This window comes from Vigna angularis, chromosome 6 (assembly GCF_016808095.1).
Source record: "Vigna angularis cultivar LongXiaoDou No.4 chromosome 6, ASM1680809v1, whole genome shotgun sequence".
In the NCBI taxonomy this organism is placed as follows: Eukaryota; Viridiplantae; Streptophyta; class Magnoliopsida; order Fabales; family Fabaceae; genus Vigna; species Vigna angularis.
Genome location: NC_068975.1, coordinates 25,951,767 through 25,969,096, shown reverse-complemented (window position 1 = coordinate 25,969,096; position 17,330 = coordinate 25,951,767). Strand labels below are relative to the sequence as shown.

Here is a 17,330-nt window from a genome sequence, read left to right as displayed (position 1 = left end):
TAATATTACAGTTCAGTTTTTTTTACAAAAGATAGAACGTACGGTTATGGCCGAACGACCTTACAAAAATAACAGAGAATTAAAACTGTACAAATATGCTGAACGGTCAAATCAAAAGATAAAGTAAACGAATGATTGAAGGCTCCTACAAAAGAGTAGGTCAATAACTGATCGAGCGTCCTAAGTTTCGACCTTCACGTCCGTCTCTTCCAATGCTTCATCCAGCAATCTCTTCTTCTTCTACTCCCACCCACAGGGTGATCATCGCAATGACAAGGACGAACGAACGGGAATACATGACATGACAGGAAATATGGTAAGCTTATGTAATTTAATTCAAACATCAACATATATTTCACACAATTCTAATAAAAACCATCATGTACAAAAATCATACTTTTCCCAACCATAATCATATAACAATGCATGCAAAGACTATTCTTTTTACTCTGACTGTCCAGACTGTATGAATTCGGTGTCGCTACGACATTCGTGCACTCGTGGAAAGGTAATATGGAAAACCATCAGAATTACCATAGCTGGAAACCCAAGCTGCCACACGAGGTTAGCCCTTCATCCCTCATTGTAGCTGGAAACCCAAGTCTACGCATGAGTTTAGTCCAATAGCTGGAACCCCAAGCTATACGCAACCAGGCCTCCTGCTATTCTCACCACATGTGCCACCATTCTCTACTTGAGACTCGGTGACCATTAGAATGTCAGGATGAATGACAGCTTAGTCTAACCACATTCATACTTTACCATTCCAATATCAAATCATGAGACATTCCTCCCCGGAACACTCTTTCATAACCAAAGTCATTTCATCCATATCATATTCCATCATCTTTCATTATTAAAACCTCAACTGAACCAATTTGAATAAAGATCCCGTAGGATACCAAATACCGAACGTTAATCTTCAACCCCGAACGAGACCGGACACTTGGAGTGAGACCGAGAGGTCTCCAGTCCCAAAACAGATCAAAACCGAGAGAGTTACTATCGGGGTTGAGAAAGAGACCGATTACAATAATATTTCTCAAAGACTAATAGATTCGAACGTTATTTACAAGGTGAGTCAATTTAATGAACTGACTCATGAGAGTTTAGACCGAACGACAATAAGCCTAGGCCGAGTACTAAGACTCTAGGCCGAACACCATAGAAACTGATACTGTAGGACATCGAATAATAATAAGTGACAGAATTATATGAAGAGAAGAACTTACCAGCTCAACTTCACAAACTGATCGGTTCAATCGAAAGCCCTTGACACCGGAAGAGTGGAAATGGTGCCTGAGTGATGATCGGAGAAAGGAATGGTTAAGATTTCTTTGAGAGAAGATGAAGAAATCTAGAGAAAAGGAGGATATTTCAGAAGGTTGAAGATGGATGGTGCATGCAGAGAAGTGGCACGAAAATTTGAAAGTTTCAGTTTTACTCCTACCGTCAAAACCGTTCGTTCAATCTGCATCACATACCTGTCTTCCACTTTCTGAACTTCAGACGCTCCGATCGCTTACACCTAGTGTCCACTCGAATGGAGTTTTTAATGGGTTTTAAATGGGTTCTGACAGTATGAATATAGAATACAAAATTTTAGTATATTTTATTGTAAATCTAGAAAATTGTTGGGTGATTGATTTATGGGTTGTTTTTTAATTTTTTTTATGATCCTTAACACCTTTCTCTTTTCTTTTAGTTGTACTTTCTTCTTGTTTAGTTTAGTTTTTTTATTTGTTTATAGTTTTTTTTTCTCGTAAAAAGAGAATTCTTTCATTTTCCATTTACATTTATATTAATTTTTTCATTACTAAAATAAAAAAAAAGAGTGAAAAAGATGATGACACCAAAAATTTTACATAAAAAATCCTCTCGGTGATCCAGTAAAAAGATTTTTACTATAAAAAATAGGATTACAAAATGTTTATCTCAATCTCTTGTGATCTTTATATGAATATCACTCTTTTAGAGATATATACAAAAGAATTCTTGGAACTCTCTCTGTCTTTAAAAGAGAAATACAAAAAATTATATAAATGAATGTATCAAGGATAGAAATGATGGTGAAAATTTATGTATAATTTTGACTTTTATGCATTATATCCATCATAACAAGTTGTGCATACATATATTATTAGCTTCTTTTGAATTGAAAGATTGATCCAATTTTAAAAGCTTAATTTTTTATTTCTTCTACCGATTTGACAGAAACATGAGTTCGGTCCCAACGATAAGAGAAACCGAAAATGAAACTTTCAAAATCGAATCAATCTTTCCATTCAAAAAAAGATGACAATAATATAAACACAATTTGTAACGATGAGTATGATTCATTCTACAAAAATGATCACAATCATTTTCATACGATTCATTTGTACATAGACAAGTTGTCACCTCTTGCAAAATAATTTAAAAACGACAACTAATTAATTTGAAATTTAAATACAGTTTTGATATAATTTGGAGGAATAATAAACCCTAAAATGCATGCAGAACGTAGTAAGAAAAAGAGTGGAGGAAGGGTTAATCTGGAGAGAGTGGTTTTGGGGAAACGGCGTCGGTAACAATGAAAGCGGACGCCGGGAACGCTCCCTGATCTCTGCATCCATTGATTTAAATTAATAAAAAAAATTAAGATCTTTTTTTACCTTAAGCGAATTACATGATACATTACAAACAAGCAAAAGGAATAGAACACAAATTATAAAAGAAGATGACGGAAGAGTGACCTGAACAGAGTTATCACCAACGACGAGGCTATGAAGAGAGCGATGGTGTGAAGGAGTTGTTGATCCAGACGGTGGTAGTCGAAGAAACTTAACGGCTAACGATTCTGAAATTTTCAGGGTTAACTCAAAGAAGGAAGGATCTTCTGTGAGGAATTGTGATCACCATTCAAATATATAAAACCCAATAAATTAACAACATTATATTTATATTATTTTATAGGTTTAATAGGTTCGGAGGTTCTTATATCTGTGGGTTCGTTTCACTTGGGTCCTTTAATTTTAGAAGTGATCAATTAGGTCCCTAATTTAACAAAATTGAGTCAATAATACCCTTTCCGTTAAATGTAATGGACGGCGTTAACTTTTTAAACATGTGGCATGCTGAGACATTATTTTATTTGCTGGTGCCAGAGTTTAAACTTAATACGTGGCAATTTCTGCAATTTTTAATTTCCTGGACAAGGTCTGTTCTTTCAATACATCCTTCATAGATCCATTCCTGGACGAAGAACCTTCAGACCCCTCGCTCACCCTTGAACGGATCTGAGGGAAGCTGAAACTCTGTGCTGCTGTAAAAACCCATCATAGCTGCCATCAGACCCCTCGCTCACCCTTGTATAGTTAATCCATCAATACTAAATGTCACGCTGTAAAACAAGCCGTTCTGGAAAAGACTAGCATAGAAATTACCAAAACAGCAACTGAGAATCAAAATTCACAAATTGACACAGGCCCAATGATAAAGAACCCAAAATAGGAGAAGGGTCGGAGCGAAAGTTAATTACCTGCAGAGGCACCAGCAGCATCGTGACAAATTAAAGCGCTAATGTCGAGACTAGCACTACAAGTTTCGCCATTGCTACTCATATTAGAATCCCAAAACGCAATTTATCAAAGTCGAAGACAAGTAGTTCCTTAGTTTGCAGAAGAAGGGAAGGGAATTATTTTCATGGCAGATCTTAAATTCTTGTTTGTTTATATACAATCTTCCAAGTTTCAAGTGTTGAGAGGAGAAAAAAAAATAAAGGTGCGATTTGGGGTTAACTTGAGAGCAGGGTTTTATTTACGCGGCGAATGGGTCTAACGAAGGGGCTGAAACGTGTTCTTCGGGGAATGAAAAATTGCCAAGCAAAATCAACGGTCTCAAGAGTTGAAAGTTGAAAGAGAATGAGAAATTGTTGGGTTATTTCCACTCTTTTTCTCTCTCGTTGAATCGTTTCTTCTCTTTCTGGGTCCTTGGGGCGTTGAAATTCTCTTCAATTTCTCTTGGCTAGTTTCAAAGGGAAAAAAATGGGGGAGGGGATCAAGATTTTACTAGCAAATTTTGACACTAAAACCTGGATCTTGTTTCTGAAAACACCTGGCTTTCGAGAAATACTTCTAAGTTTGCTTCTTGGTGAGTTAAAAGACAAACCCAAAAATCTTAGTTTGAAAGACAGATGATTAACAGAAAGGGATTCAGAGAAGCGGGGTGTTGCAGAGAGGGGGAGAAGGAGAAGAAGATGAACCACAGAAGACTGAAAGCTCAAACTCTGCCTCTCGTCACTCTTGGTTCTGCCACGTATTAAGCTTAAACTCTGCCACCTGCAAATAAAATGATGTCTCAGCATGCCACCTGTTTAAAAAGTTAACGCCGTCCATTGCATTTAACGGAAAGGGTATTATTGACTCAATTTTGTTAAATTAGGGACCTAATTGATCACTTCTAAAATTGAAAGACCCAAGTGAAACAAATCCACAGATATAAGGACCTCCGAACCTATTAAACCTATTTTATATGCAGTATATATATATATCATAGAAAAGATTTTATCACCAAAGAATATCTAATGCTAATATTATATTTTTTTTCTATTATTTTATTGACTTTTTAATCTCCTAATTATATAGTATTTAAGAATATTATTATCAGCATGATTTTTATGATTTGCATAAATACATATTTTCATTAGATTATCGAATCATGATATATAATAACTATTATTTATTATAAATTATATCATATTATTTTATATGCAGTTCATATTATAGAAAATATTTTATCATGACAAAGGATATCTCGTGTTAATATTGTATTATTTTTTTATTTTAAAGTAGCCTATTATTTTTTATCTACTAATTACATAGTACTTAATAATATTACTATCGGTATGATTTTAATGATTTGTAGATCCAAACTAATAATATAAATACATATTTTCGTTACTTATAACAAATTTAATTACAACAAGTCATTAGGCGATGTAACAATATTTAAAGATATTCTCTCTTTTTATATACACATTTTTATATTAATTTTTATTGCATTTTAAAATTAAAAAATCTTATAATAATAGATAAAATAGATAAATTGATGAAAAGAAAAGATAAATTATTAAAAAAGGTTGAAATGAGTAAAATTACATATTTATTAAAAACCGAAACAACAAAGCTATACATATATATTAATTCGACTTAATCTGTGCTTCCTTTTTTCTTTTTAATTTAAAAAAAAGGAAAATGTAAAAAAATACTTTATATTAGAAAATATAATTTAAATTTTTAATCTATCAAAAAATAAAATAAATGTGGTATTTCTTATATAATAAATATTTTTTGGGTTGTATTAATGAATGTAAGATATAAAGTGATAATTAATTTCTTTTACTGTTGAAAAATATTTAAAAGGAATTTTTAAAATATTGAGATATTTATTTTTTAATACAATAGAAAATAAAATTATAATCTTAAAACAAAAAAATTAATATATATGTTTAATCTTTAGTAATTATTTTATTAAAAGAAAAATTATCATTATAATATTCAATTATTCTTGAAAAAGAGTCTTTCATCTTTTAATTTTTGTTTTGTAAATTTAAAATAATTAATGATTTCTTTCAGTTTAATTTGTATATTAACGTTATTTTTTTCTTTAATAGATGTATGTGACCATAATAAATTTTATTATTATACTAAAAATAAAATATATTAATGTTTATTATATTAAACTTAGTATTTACCTTTAATTATAATATATGAGCTAAGAGTTTGTTATTAGAATAATAATAATAAATTATTCTCAATATTTTATAAAATTTATTTACACTGAAATTATCTTTTATTATGTTTTTTCTCCTTAAAAAATTAAAATTAATCTAAATATTATAATTAATTATATTAAATCACTTTACTTTATTATAATATTTTATTTAAAAACCAACTCTTTCCTTTTTCTAAGAAAATTGTAAAAAAAAGATTAAAAAAATTATTGCTTTTTTATAATTCTTTTCATCTATATGTCAAGTGGTTGCTGGAGGAAGTGGTTATGGTAAAAAATTTTCATTGTGGTAGCTTTGTTATTTTGATTTTTAATAAATTTGTAATTTTACTTTTGTCAACTTTTTATAAAAACTTTCTTGTTCTCTTCAACAAAATCTCTTAAAAAAAACGAAACTGATGTGACTAGTACTATTTTTTAGGAGAAGTGAATTCACATCTGGTTGTAAATTGATACATAAGAAAAAATCGAAAAATATTACCAACGTATACGATATGTCATCAACTATTTAGAAGACGTCGCAAAAAAACGTAAAAATGAATAATTATAAAGTGTAATATAAAAATATTGTAAATATTTATATTTTAACTATACATACCTGTTGTGTATGTACATGTATATCCACGAAAAAAAATATTTTTTTACATTAATCATTTTGTATAATTAAAATTAGATAAAACATGTGAGAATATGAACTTATTTAAATTTATATCAAATATTGATAATTACAGGTAATGAGATAATATATTAGTAGTTTCACTATTGTTTTGGATGAGGAAATATTTATATAGTAAAATTATATAGGAACTATTTTTGTTGTTGAGTATTTTTAGAAAATTGAGTTTGAACTTGGTTGATTTGAAAATCGATTATGAATTATTATGTATGTTTTTTTTTTTTTCAAATTGTTCTTTTGATTTCTTAAAAGGATCCGATAAATATATTTAAAGATATGTAAGAAATGGAGTTTAAGTATTATATATTTTAAGAAGGAAAATAGACTTTTCGATTTATAAAATTCATTATAAACGAAATGATTATTTTTTATTTTTTTTATAATAAATATAAACTTCTTTTATTTAGAGTGGTTTAATTTTGAAAAATTTACTATGTAATTTTTACATGAATTTGATTTGATCACATTTTTTTTAATTTTTTTATAGTAATATCTTTCATAATAATAAATGATTGCCGTATAATGTAACGTCCCGATTATATAATAACCAATATTATATAATAAAGACGTCAACATTCAAATATAGAGAACAGTCGGAGCCTGACTTGTAATTTAAGTGCGAAATTACAGTCATCCAAAAGTAAAAAAAACTGAAAATTTAAACTTGAACAGTTGAAAGGATTAAACACTACAAGTGTTCAATCAGGAAATTCATAAGAAGACTACTCCGCAACATCCGTAACCTCCAACTCTTGCTCCAAGGAAATTTCCGCGACAACATCTGCTCCCACCCAAGTGGATGATCATCGCCAAAGAAACATACCCAAACAGCACACGACACAAAACAATGCAAGGGTGAGCTAGATATAAAAAAACATGTTATACATATAGCACAATTAATTCAGATAATCATACTTAGATTCGTATAAAAGAACAATTAGGGCATACTCATTAAATCACCATTCACCCACTCATACGACATACAAAAGTCATCCAAACATGGTAAACTAACATCACAAGACTTGTTACTTTATACCCTGACTCGTCCGGACTAGAATGATTACCGAGTTATGGCGGGTCTTGCACTCGTGGTGGCTTTATGAAACTTGGGCACTACCGTCCTGGCACTACCGCCTGGTGAAACTTTGGGCACTCCCGCCTGGCCACAATCATGAGGTTAATCCGTTATTACTCACCTTGGATCATATGGAAGCACCCAAGACTAGGATCTCCTGCTACTCCTCACCACATGGTTCAATCCTCTCTATATGAAAAGAAAGACCATTGGAGTTTCAGGATGACCCCCAAAACTGAGCTACCATGTAATCATTCTATACAATCCCAAAACACCACCATGTATCCTCTCCTTGAGGATCATGGAATTACGTCCATGAATTATACTGTTACTTTGAAACTTAACCACAATTATAAATAATCAGATACCACCATATTATCACAACCAATCCAACACATCTCATACATTCACATATTTTCACATAAATCACGTCACAGACAATATTCCAAACATTGGTACACATAATTCAATTCAAGAGAAAATAAACTTAGAACACATTATTTGTAGAATGCTAACTGGACGAGCACTATTCACCGGACACCAAGGAACGAACGGTACTGGACGAACGTCATTTTCCAAACCCAAGCCGAACACTATTTGGACGGACGTCATTTAAACGATTTTGACGAACGCTGTCTGTCGACAGCTATACTGCCGAACGCTATACTATTTGGCCGGACGCTATGAGAATCAGGCCGAACGCTCATTCACCTAAATGCACTTTGGATGAACACTATTCGCCGACCACTATTGGACGAACGTTATTTACCAAACACAATAAGGTCGAACGTTATAAAGATCTAACTCTCAATACTCATTGAACGAACGTTCCAAAACCGATTGCTACTAATACGAACGCTCGCCTATACCTAAGGATGTTCGCTACAGAGAACAAGTAACATGAAAACAGAACACTCGCTGCTACCTATGGACGCTCGCTGCTTGAGAACCAGCAACATCAAGACCGAACGCTCGCTACTACCTAGGGACGCTTACTGGGACGAACGCTATACAGATCAAATACGAGGAGGCCGAATAAACACTGTTTAGACGAACGCAACACATTTCAAATATGATAAGAACGAATACTATAGGGGAACACTGTTTGAACGAACGCTAGAGACCAAATAAGACGAAACCAAATACTATCATGTTGAACAATGTTTGGACGAACGGTGAGAAAACGAAGATACTCAGACTAACACTATTTGTACGAACGGTAAGAAAACGAACGTAGTCAGACTAACTTGATTTGTACGAACGTCTATATGGTTCAAATACTACAAGATCGTATGGATAAACACTGTGTGGACGAACGCATACTGTTTGGACGAACGCATACTGTTTGGACGAACGTACAATCACTAATCTACTAAGACCGAACGGTCATGACTGAAACCTAAGAATACCTATTTTAATCAAGACCGAACGTGCATTATATATTGGCTTTGGACGAACGCACGTTTCTGCAGAATTCTGCAGAAACGAACTCAGATGTCCAGAAAACCCAGAAACTCCTAATTTTCATCCCCTTCTTCTCAGATTTGCATCAAAGACTGTAAAATTAAATAATCAAACGAAAAATCTAACTCCCCTTACCTCTTGAAGACTTCATTGCAAACCTTGAATCAATCTCTGCACTGTGTTCCTCCTCTGCCGTTCCAGTCCCCTGCCACAGTGTCCAGCTCTCCCTCCCTTCTTCTTCTTTCCTCCTTCAAGAATCTCTAAAATGAAGAAGTGAATCTCCTTTTGTGTGTTGCCGGATGAACCTTAGCCATCTCCCTTGCTTCCTCGGTGTCATGCCTACTTAAGAAGATGATGAAGGTGGTCTTATGAATGTTGGAGCACTTCATAGTGGAATAATAATGTTTCTGGTGGCTGGAGTCAAAGTGGAGAGACCCACCACTCACCAGCCGTCCACACCACTAGAAGCCCCTCCCCACCACTTCAATAGTGCAGCCGCCCACCTTCTTCATTTTCCTATGCCTTTTTAAAAAAAAAAAAGGAACGTGCGGATCCTTACATATAAAATATTCATAATTACGTTAAAACATTTACATAAAAAAATATTGATATGCATTTGTTTAAAATTTAAAACAATAAATATATTGAAATTATAAAGTATGATTTAAATTGTTGAAATAAGAACTATATTATCCTAATTATTAGAAACAATATGTACGTAAATTGTTGGCACTCTCAAGTCAAGTATAGACTATCTAGCACAAAACCAGCTGCAACACCGCCTTCATCAGATGATGATATTTTTGTACGCATCAGATAGCCACTTTGTTTATTAATGATAACCTTATCCTTATTCCTGCATATATTTCAGTTCATCAATGTCAAGTTAATGTAAATTTAAACTCAGAACTGTTAATGTGTGTTGTGGTAAAGCAAATATACCTTAAATAAGTACCAAATATCCCTAGTTCTGAAATGGCGTGATCCTTACTCCAACAACCATTACGCATCAAAACTGTTGCAGAAATAGTAGGAAATATCCTCTGCATAAGGATATAAGCTGCATCTTCTTCAGAACCTGATTTCTGCAACTTTTGGAGGGTCTCCCTCACATCATCACCATAAATATTGTTTCCTGAGAAAGTAATAATCATGTAAGTTTTTTTCAATAAAGTAAGGTAGTAGGTCGAATCAAAGTTTAGGTAGTAGTACAAGACCTCCTCCTTCTCTTTGGGGCTTCATCACAAATAACTCCGGCTTTTCAATTGCTTTTTCAACAATGCTTGACTCATCCAAACTCCATAACCCAGCAAAGCATTTACGCAGTTTAGCAATGTCTTCTTTGTTATCAAGGAACCTGTTCATAGTTTTAATTCAAAGATTTTAGTGTAAAATTTTTTCATTTTTATTCAATGAAAAACTTAAATTTACACTTAGAAGTCTCACGTCAACTATAAATAAAACCAATTAAAATATATAAGTGATGTAAACCTTACCTTACAAAAACTTGTTTTGTAGGATTGTGATAGATATAAATTCACTTATTAACATCAGAATCAAGTTATAATCTATATCCTAGCGATATTTATTATTTGTTGGATATATTGTTTCACCCGCTATGGAATCACCCGTTAAAATTCATTTCTTTAACAATTTCAATATCAACAACTTCTACCTAGTCTAATTCTTCTATTGAAACATTTCCGTGTGATCAAGCTCTTGAAAACTTATGGATGTTAAACAGATCCTTTAAGTATACTGTGATTTTACATGATGACTTAAAATTGTTGAGCATACAATTACAGAAGATATACCTCTCAAGAACACCAGGCTTTGCAAGTTCCTGTTGAATCTTTTTGGTGCCAACCAGATGATAGGATATAGAAGGGCATTTGATAGCAGAAGATTTTTCCATGAGTAGCCTAGCTTTCCATTCCTGCATTTCAGCAACATATACCAAAACCATAACATCTCAAAGTCAGGATGGAAGGCTCACTAATATTACAAGATATGTATCACAGAATATAATCCATAGAATTGAAAGAAGCCAGCAAGCTCTTACATAACAGATATTACTTTTATTTTGTTATAATTAAAAAACATATTTTATTAAAAGAGCTTTCACACTAACAATTTTAAAATAGTATTTTTTTTTCAGCTTATTTTTACTTTTTCTATTTTAAAAAAGTTTTAATAAACTTTAAAAATATATTAGCAGTGTTTCTTCTGTAAAAAGAATTGAGAAAGAATATTTGAATAACAAGAAGAAAAAAAAGAGATTTTTTATAAGTTAAACTTAGTTTATATTTAAATTAAAAAGTCATTTTTTTAAAAAATTAATATAACAATTTTTCTAATAATTAATTTGGATATAAATTAATTTTAGTTTATGACGTGAAGTATTCATACAGTCTCAAATGATGGAGTTTGGAGACAACAATTACCAATGTAGAAAGAAAAATTCCTATGTTTTCTATAAGAAGTTGATATTATTTATCATTTTCGAAAAGAATTTAATATTTGTAGGGATCAACCTTCCTGATACCTTAAAAATGAAGTTTAAGAAAGAGTGCTATTATTTTTTATTTTTTTCACACATTTTACATTCATTGCTATATTCTTTAATTTTTCTATAATATAGTTTTTATAAATATAAAAATTAATTTTTTTAAAACCAAAATATTCTTAAAATAAATTGTCAACAGACGTAAATAGTGTAAAAAAACATTTTCTTTAAAAAAATAGAAAACGATAGAGATGTTTGCAAAGTGAAAAGCTTACAGAGTCTGAAGGATAGTCAGCTGGTGTATAGCCAGCACGAAAATAAATTACTGAAATTTGCTGTCCATTCCTGCAAAAATTATATATATTTTTCACAATTAATCAGAAATAAAATTTAATAAAAACACAATAACTGAATATGCAGTTTTTATTTTAATGGCCGAAGGTTAATTACATACACAGAAAGAGTTCCATCTGGTAAAATTTCGCCTTCTTCATCAACTTCTCCCAATGTTTTCCTTATACTTGTAATATTGTGTGTGTTATAAAGCTAAGGATACTCACAACAAAAATATGCACTTTACTATAAAAACTACAATAGTTTTTTTCTTTTAAAAAATATAAACTTAAAACAATAAATTTATTCCTTTTCTTAATGTTGAACTTAACATGCTTTTTTTTTTACCCTATAACCATTGAGAAAAGGATATTTTTCTCTGAGAAGTACAGAAACAAAATGCTGATCGTACATGTTTCGTTCTTCAACTTGAACAATAATCATAATCACAGCCCTGCATACAAAGAAAACATAAGGAATCAAAAGCACCATACAAATTTCAAAGAGAAAGTTAAAGGATTTCTTTCCCCTTAACTGACCTGGGATTATTGTATTCACTCCAAGCTTTAGCTAAAGCCTCTGCATTTTGATTAACAGCATCGTTTGCAGCAATACTTTTGGAATCAAGTCCAAACAATTTTCCATGGCGCCAAACTATGTATCTATAAATTGATCAACTATAATAAACATATTTCCTCGACATCAAAATTTCATTACAACGAAAATACATTACACTTATAAGTGCGTATATCATAATTTTAAACATATTTATTAATAATAGCACAGCATATAATATATATATATATAGATATACATATTTGTATATCATTATACTGGTATCAATGTATCAATACTTAAATTGGTTATTATTCACACATTTTCAAATAAAATTTTCAAATAAACAAGTATTTTGAAAAAATAATCGAGTCATAATTTTGTTTACATTTAGTATAAAATATTTCATCCATAAATTAATATAGGATGAATTTTTTAAGTTAAGACTTCTCAAAACATTAGGTGGTATCATTGTATATATGTATAGTTCAGAGTAACGTTTACCTATGAAGATCTGTGACAAGGTTACTAAGGCCGGCAAATGAAGAGGCAATAGTGTTGAGTTCTATTTGCAGAAGTGAATTACTCTTTTCATCAAGCATATAATCTGAGCGATGTAACCCCAATCGTATTTCCTACAAATTTTTGGCATAGCACACAAATAAAAATACCATTTATCAATAAAATTGTAATAAATATATTAAAAAAAAGTGTATTTTAAACTTAATTTAATTTCGTAAATTCGTAAAATCGATTAGTAAAATAAGATTATATGAAATTATAAATAACGGTTACCTCTTTTTCGTTCATATGTAGCATGTTGGCATGAATGTCCAAAAGTTTAGAGGTGAATTCATCGGCTTCTTTAGTTCTGCGTTTTGAAAGATGCACAAAAATATGAACACACGAAATAATAACAGTGAAATGTATGCAGAACGTAGCAAGAAAAAGAGTGGAAGAAGGGCTAACCTGGAGAGAGAGTGTTGGAGAAAGGATGCATCCAAGCTAACACGATCAACGAGTTCATTGAATATCGGAGCCAATTCGGAGGCTTGTCTCCACTTGTTTTGGGGAAACGGCGTCGGTAACAATGCAATCGGAGCATGCACCAATCCTACGCCGGGAACGCTCCCTGATCTCTGCATCCATTGATTTTAAATTAATAAAAAAAAAACTTAAGATCTGTTTTTACCTTAAGCCAATTACACGATACCTTCTAAACAAACAAAGGAATTAAACAAATTACAAAAGAAAATGACGGAAGAGTGACCTGAACAGACTTATCACCGACGACAAGGCCATGGAGAGAGCTCCAAACGAGAGCGTCATAAGCGATGGTGTGAAGAAGTTGTTGATCGAGACGGTGGTAGTCGAAGAGACTCATAACGGCTAATGATTCTGAAAGTGTCAGAGTCTTCTGCGAAGGAGTAATCTTCTGTAAAGAATTGTGATCACCACTCCCGCGTCCACTGGAAAAGGAAAATAAGAAATTAAGAGAAATATATATAAATTATATTATATTATTTTATATGCAGTATACATCATAGAAAAGATTTTATCGAGAAAGAATATTTCATGCTAATATTAAGTTTTCTTTCCTAATATTTTATTGACTTTTTAATCTACTAATTACATAGTATTTAAGAATATTATTATCAGCATGATTTTTATGATTTGTAGATACGATAATATAAATACATATTTTCATTAGATTATCGAATCATGATATATGATAAATATTATTTATCATAAATTATATCGCATTATTTTATATGCAGAATATTTTATTTTATATGCAAAAAATATTATAAAAAATATTTTAGCATTGCAATTATTGTATTTATTTTTTATTTTTAGAAAGTAGCCTATTATTTTATTGACTTTTTAATCTACTAATTACATGGTACTTGAGAATGTTATTATCGGTATGATTTTAATGATTTGTAGATCAAAACTTATAATATAAATACATATTTTCGTTACTGTAATTACAACAAGTCATTAGTGATGTAACAATATTTAATGATATTCTCCTTTTTCTATATTCACATTTTTATTTTATTTTTATTGTATTTTAAAATAAAAAAACCTTGTAATAATAGATAAATGGTGCAGGTTTAATATTTCTATTTTACTTTCTTAAAATATAACGAAGTTTTTTTTTTTGAATGGTAATTTATAATACAATTAAATGTTTTTATTCAATTTAATTTTCAATTTAGATATGCATTTTAATTCATATTTATATTTAAACTAAAAAATATGGTAAAATAAAATGTTACAAGAAAATAGGAATAAAAATAAATTAAAGAATACAGACTACACAAAAATATTATTGGCTCCTTTACTACAAAATAAGATAAAGGATATTATAATATAAATATTCTATTTTATGTATAATTATAAGTATTTTTTATTGTAATATATCATATACTCACGAATCATTTTTTCCTTCACAAATCAATATCATTAATTTTTTTACAAGAATCCTATTTTTAAAGTAAAAATTAATAATTATAATGTGTAATATAAAATACTTTTTATTATTAATATTTGTCTTTTAAGTATACATTTTGGTTGTATATATGCATTTATATTCAATAAAAAAAATATTTTTTAAATAATCATTTTGTATAATTAAAACTAGATAGAACATATGGGAATATAAACTTATTTAAAGATTAAAAGAATATCAAATATTGATAAATAAGGTTATATGCATTAATATATTAGTATTGTCTGCTTATAAGTTTGAGTTTTTAAGGTCAAGGCTTGGTGGAATTAGTTATTTTGTTTCTTATGTTTTATAATGGTGCGCTGGTTTTTTTCAAGCTTTAAATATTATAATATTTTTCATTAATAAATAAACTTTGTTTTTGTTTCAACAATGTTTTTCTTTTTGTACTTTACGTCATTTTTCTGTAAGACTCTAATAAACTATTTGTTTATTAAAAAAATCATGACAAACAGTTAGATTATGAATTCATGATAATATAATAATAAAATTAAAATTTTTGTTTACTTACCACATATTTTAATTACAATAAGCCATTAGATAACTTAACAATATCTAAAAATATTCTCTATACTTATTATGAAAAAAAAAATCTAAACAAATTTATGAAAGTAAAATATTAAACCACTTGTATAGTTATTTATTAATAAAAGCTAAATTATCTCACTTATTAACACAATAATTTTTTTAAAGAAAAATATGAAAAACTTTGAACGTCACAAGCATACAAAAATACAAAATAACATTATTTATCTAAGACTCTAAGAAACTATTCCTTAATAAAAAACCAAATAGTTAAATTATCTATTCACAATACATAATATGTAATAGTAAAATTAAAATGATTATTTACATACCACATTTTTAATTACAATAAGACCCTAGGTGAGATAAGAATATCTAAAACAATAGTTTACACACATATTTATTTTAATTTTATTCTACTCTAAAATTAGAAAACCTAATAATTATATTTTTCTCTTAATTATTATATTTTACTCTTAATTATATCTAAAAGGATACATATTTAATATTTCTATTTTACTCTTAATTATTATATTTTTCTTAAAATATAATAAAGACACGAAGTATATTTTTTTACCGCTAATTTATAATACAATTACATGTTTTTTTCAAGTTAATTTTCAATATTATATGCCTTTTAATTCATATTCATATATAAACTAAAAAATATCGTAAGATAAAATGTTACATGAATATAGAAATAAAAATGAATTAGAGAAACTACATACTACAAAATATATTATTGATTCCTTTACAACAAATGATCAAGATGTTATAATATAAATATCATATTTTATGTATAATTGTAAATATATTTTTATTGCGATATATCAGATACTCACGATTTTTTTTTTCGTTCACAAATCAATGTTACTAATTTTTTTACAACCTATCATATTTTTAAAGTAAAAATTAATAATTATAAAATGTAATATAAAATACTTTTTATTATTTGTATTTCTATTTTAGCTATACATATTTGTTGTATATGTACATGTATATTCACGAAAAAATATTTTTTACAGTAATCATTTTGTATGATTAAAATTAGATAAAACATGAAAGAATATAAACTTATTTAAATTTATGTAATAATACATTAGTAGTTTCACTATTTTCTATTGTTTTGGATGCAGAAATATTTATATGGTAAAATTATGGGAATTATTGTTGAGTATTTTTAGAAAATTTACTTTAAACTTGTTTGGTTTGAAAAATGATTATGAATTATTATGTAATTTTTTAAAAAGAAAATTGTTCTTTGAATTTTTGTATAGAGATAAGATAAACATATTTAAAGATATGTAAGAAATGGAGTTTAAGTATTATTCTAGGACAATTGACTTTTTGATTTATAAAATTCATTACAAATGAAATGATTGCTTCTTCTTTTTATAATAGACATAAACTTCTTTTATTTAGGGTGGTTTAATTTTGAAAATTTTATTATGTATTTTTTACCAAAATTTGATTTGATCTCATTTATTTATTATTATTTTAATAATGTTTTTCATATGATAACAAATAATTGGTGTATAAAATATTCATAATTATGTTAAAATATTTATAAACATTTACATAAAAAAATATTGATATGCACTTTTTAAAATTTAAAACACTTTTAAAATATATTGAAATTATAAAGTATGCTTTCAATTGTTAGAATAAGAACTATTGTCCTAATTATTATAGACAAAATAAGAGATTCAAACTCTCATTTCAACCTTTGGAGAGAATTTGTATGACTAGCCAATAAAGAAAAAATGATTTAGACAAGCCAATCGTTTCTATAACGGCTGAATTCGTCTGATTTGATTTAAAAAAAAAATCGCATGCACTAATGTATATAATTCTTAAATATACAAAAAATTAATCAATAAAAAATACTTTTTCTAAACGTAACCAACTC

At 29.1% G+C, this 17,330-nt stretch overlaps 1 protein-coding gene across 1 annotated transcript; it reads right to left on the bottom strand.

Annotated features, from left to right (window-relative positions):
- Positions 1-9,629: 9,629 nt before the first annotated feature.
- On the bottom strand, positions 9,630-13,832 carry LOC108342530 (glutathione synthetase, chloroplastic). Its single transcript, XM_052878823.1, has 12 exons — positions 13,652-13,832; positions 13,351-13,520; positions 13,177-13,252; positions 12,886-13,016; positions 12,366-12,488; positions 12,175-12,280; positions 11,948-12,039; positions 11,769-11,838; positions 10,802-10,923; positions 10,205-10,344; positions 9,930-10,122; positions 9,630-9,843 (listed from the first exon to the last, which is right to left on the bottom strand). Exons 1-12 carry the CDS (start codon positions 13,763-13,765, stop codon positions 9,723-9,725), a joined length of 1,458 nt encoding a protein of 485 aa, XP_052734783.1. The 5' UTR covers positions 13,766-13,832; the 3' UTR covers positions 9,630-9,722.
- Positions 13,833-17,330: the final 3,498 nt, after the last annotated feature.

Excerpts from the sequence above, each read along its gene's own strand:
- LOC108342530 (XM_052878823.1), bottom strand. The coding sequence starts at position 13,765 with ATGAGTCTCTTCGACTACCACCGTCTCGATCAACAACTTCTTCACACC. Across the intron at positions 12,489-12,885 it reads CTTGTCACAGATCTTCATAG|ATACATAGTTTGGCGCCATG; the intron begins GTAAACGTTACT and ends ATCAATTTATAG. Across the intron at positions 11,839-11,947 it reads CCAGATGGAACTCTTTCTGT|GAATGGACAGCAAATTTCAG; the intron begins GTATGTAATTAA and ends TAATTTTTGCAG.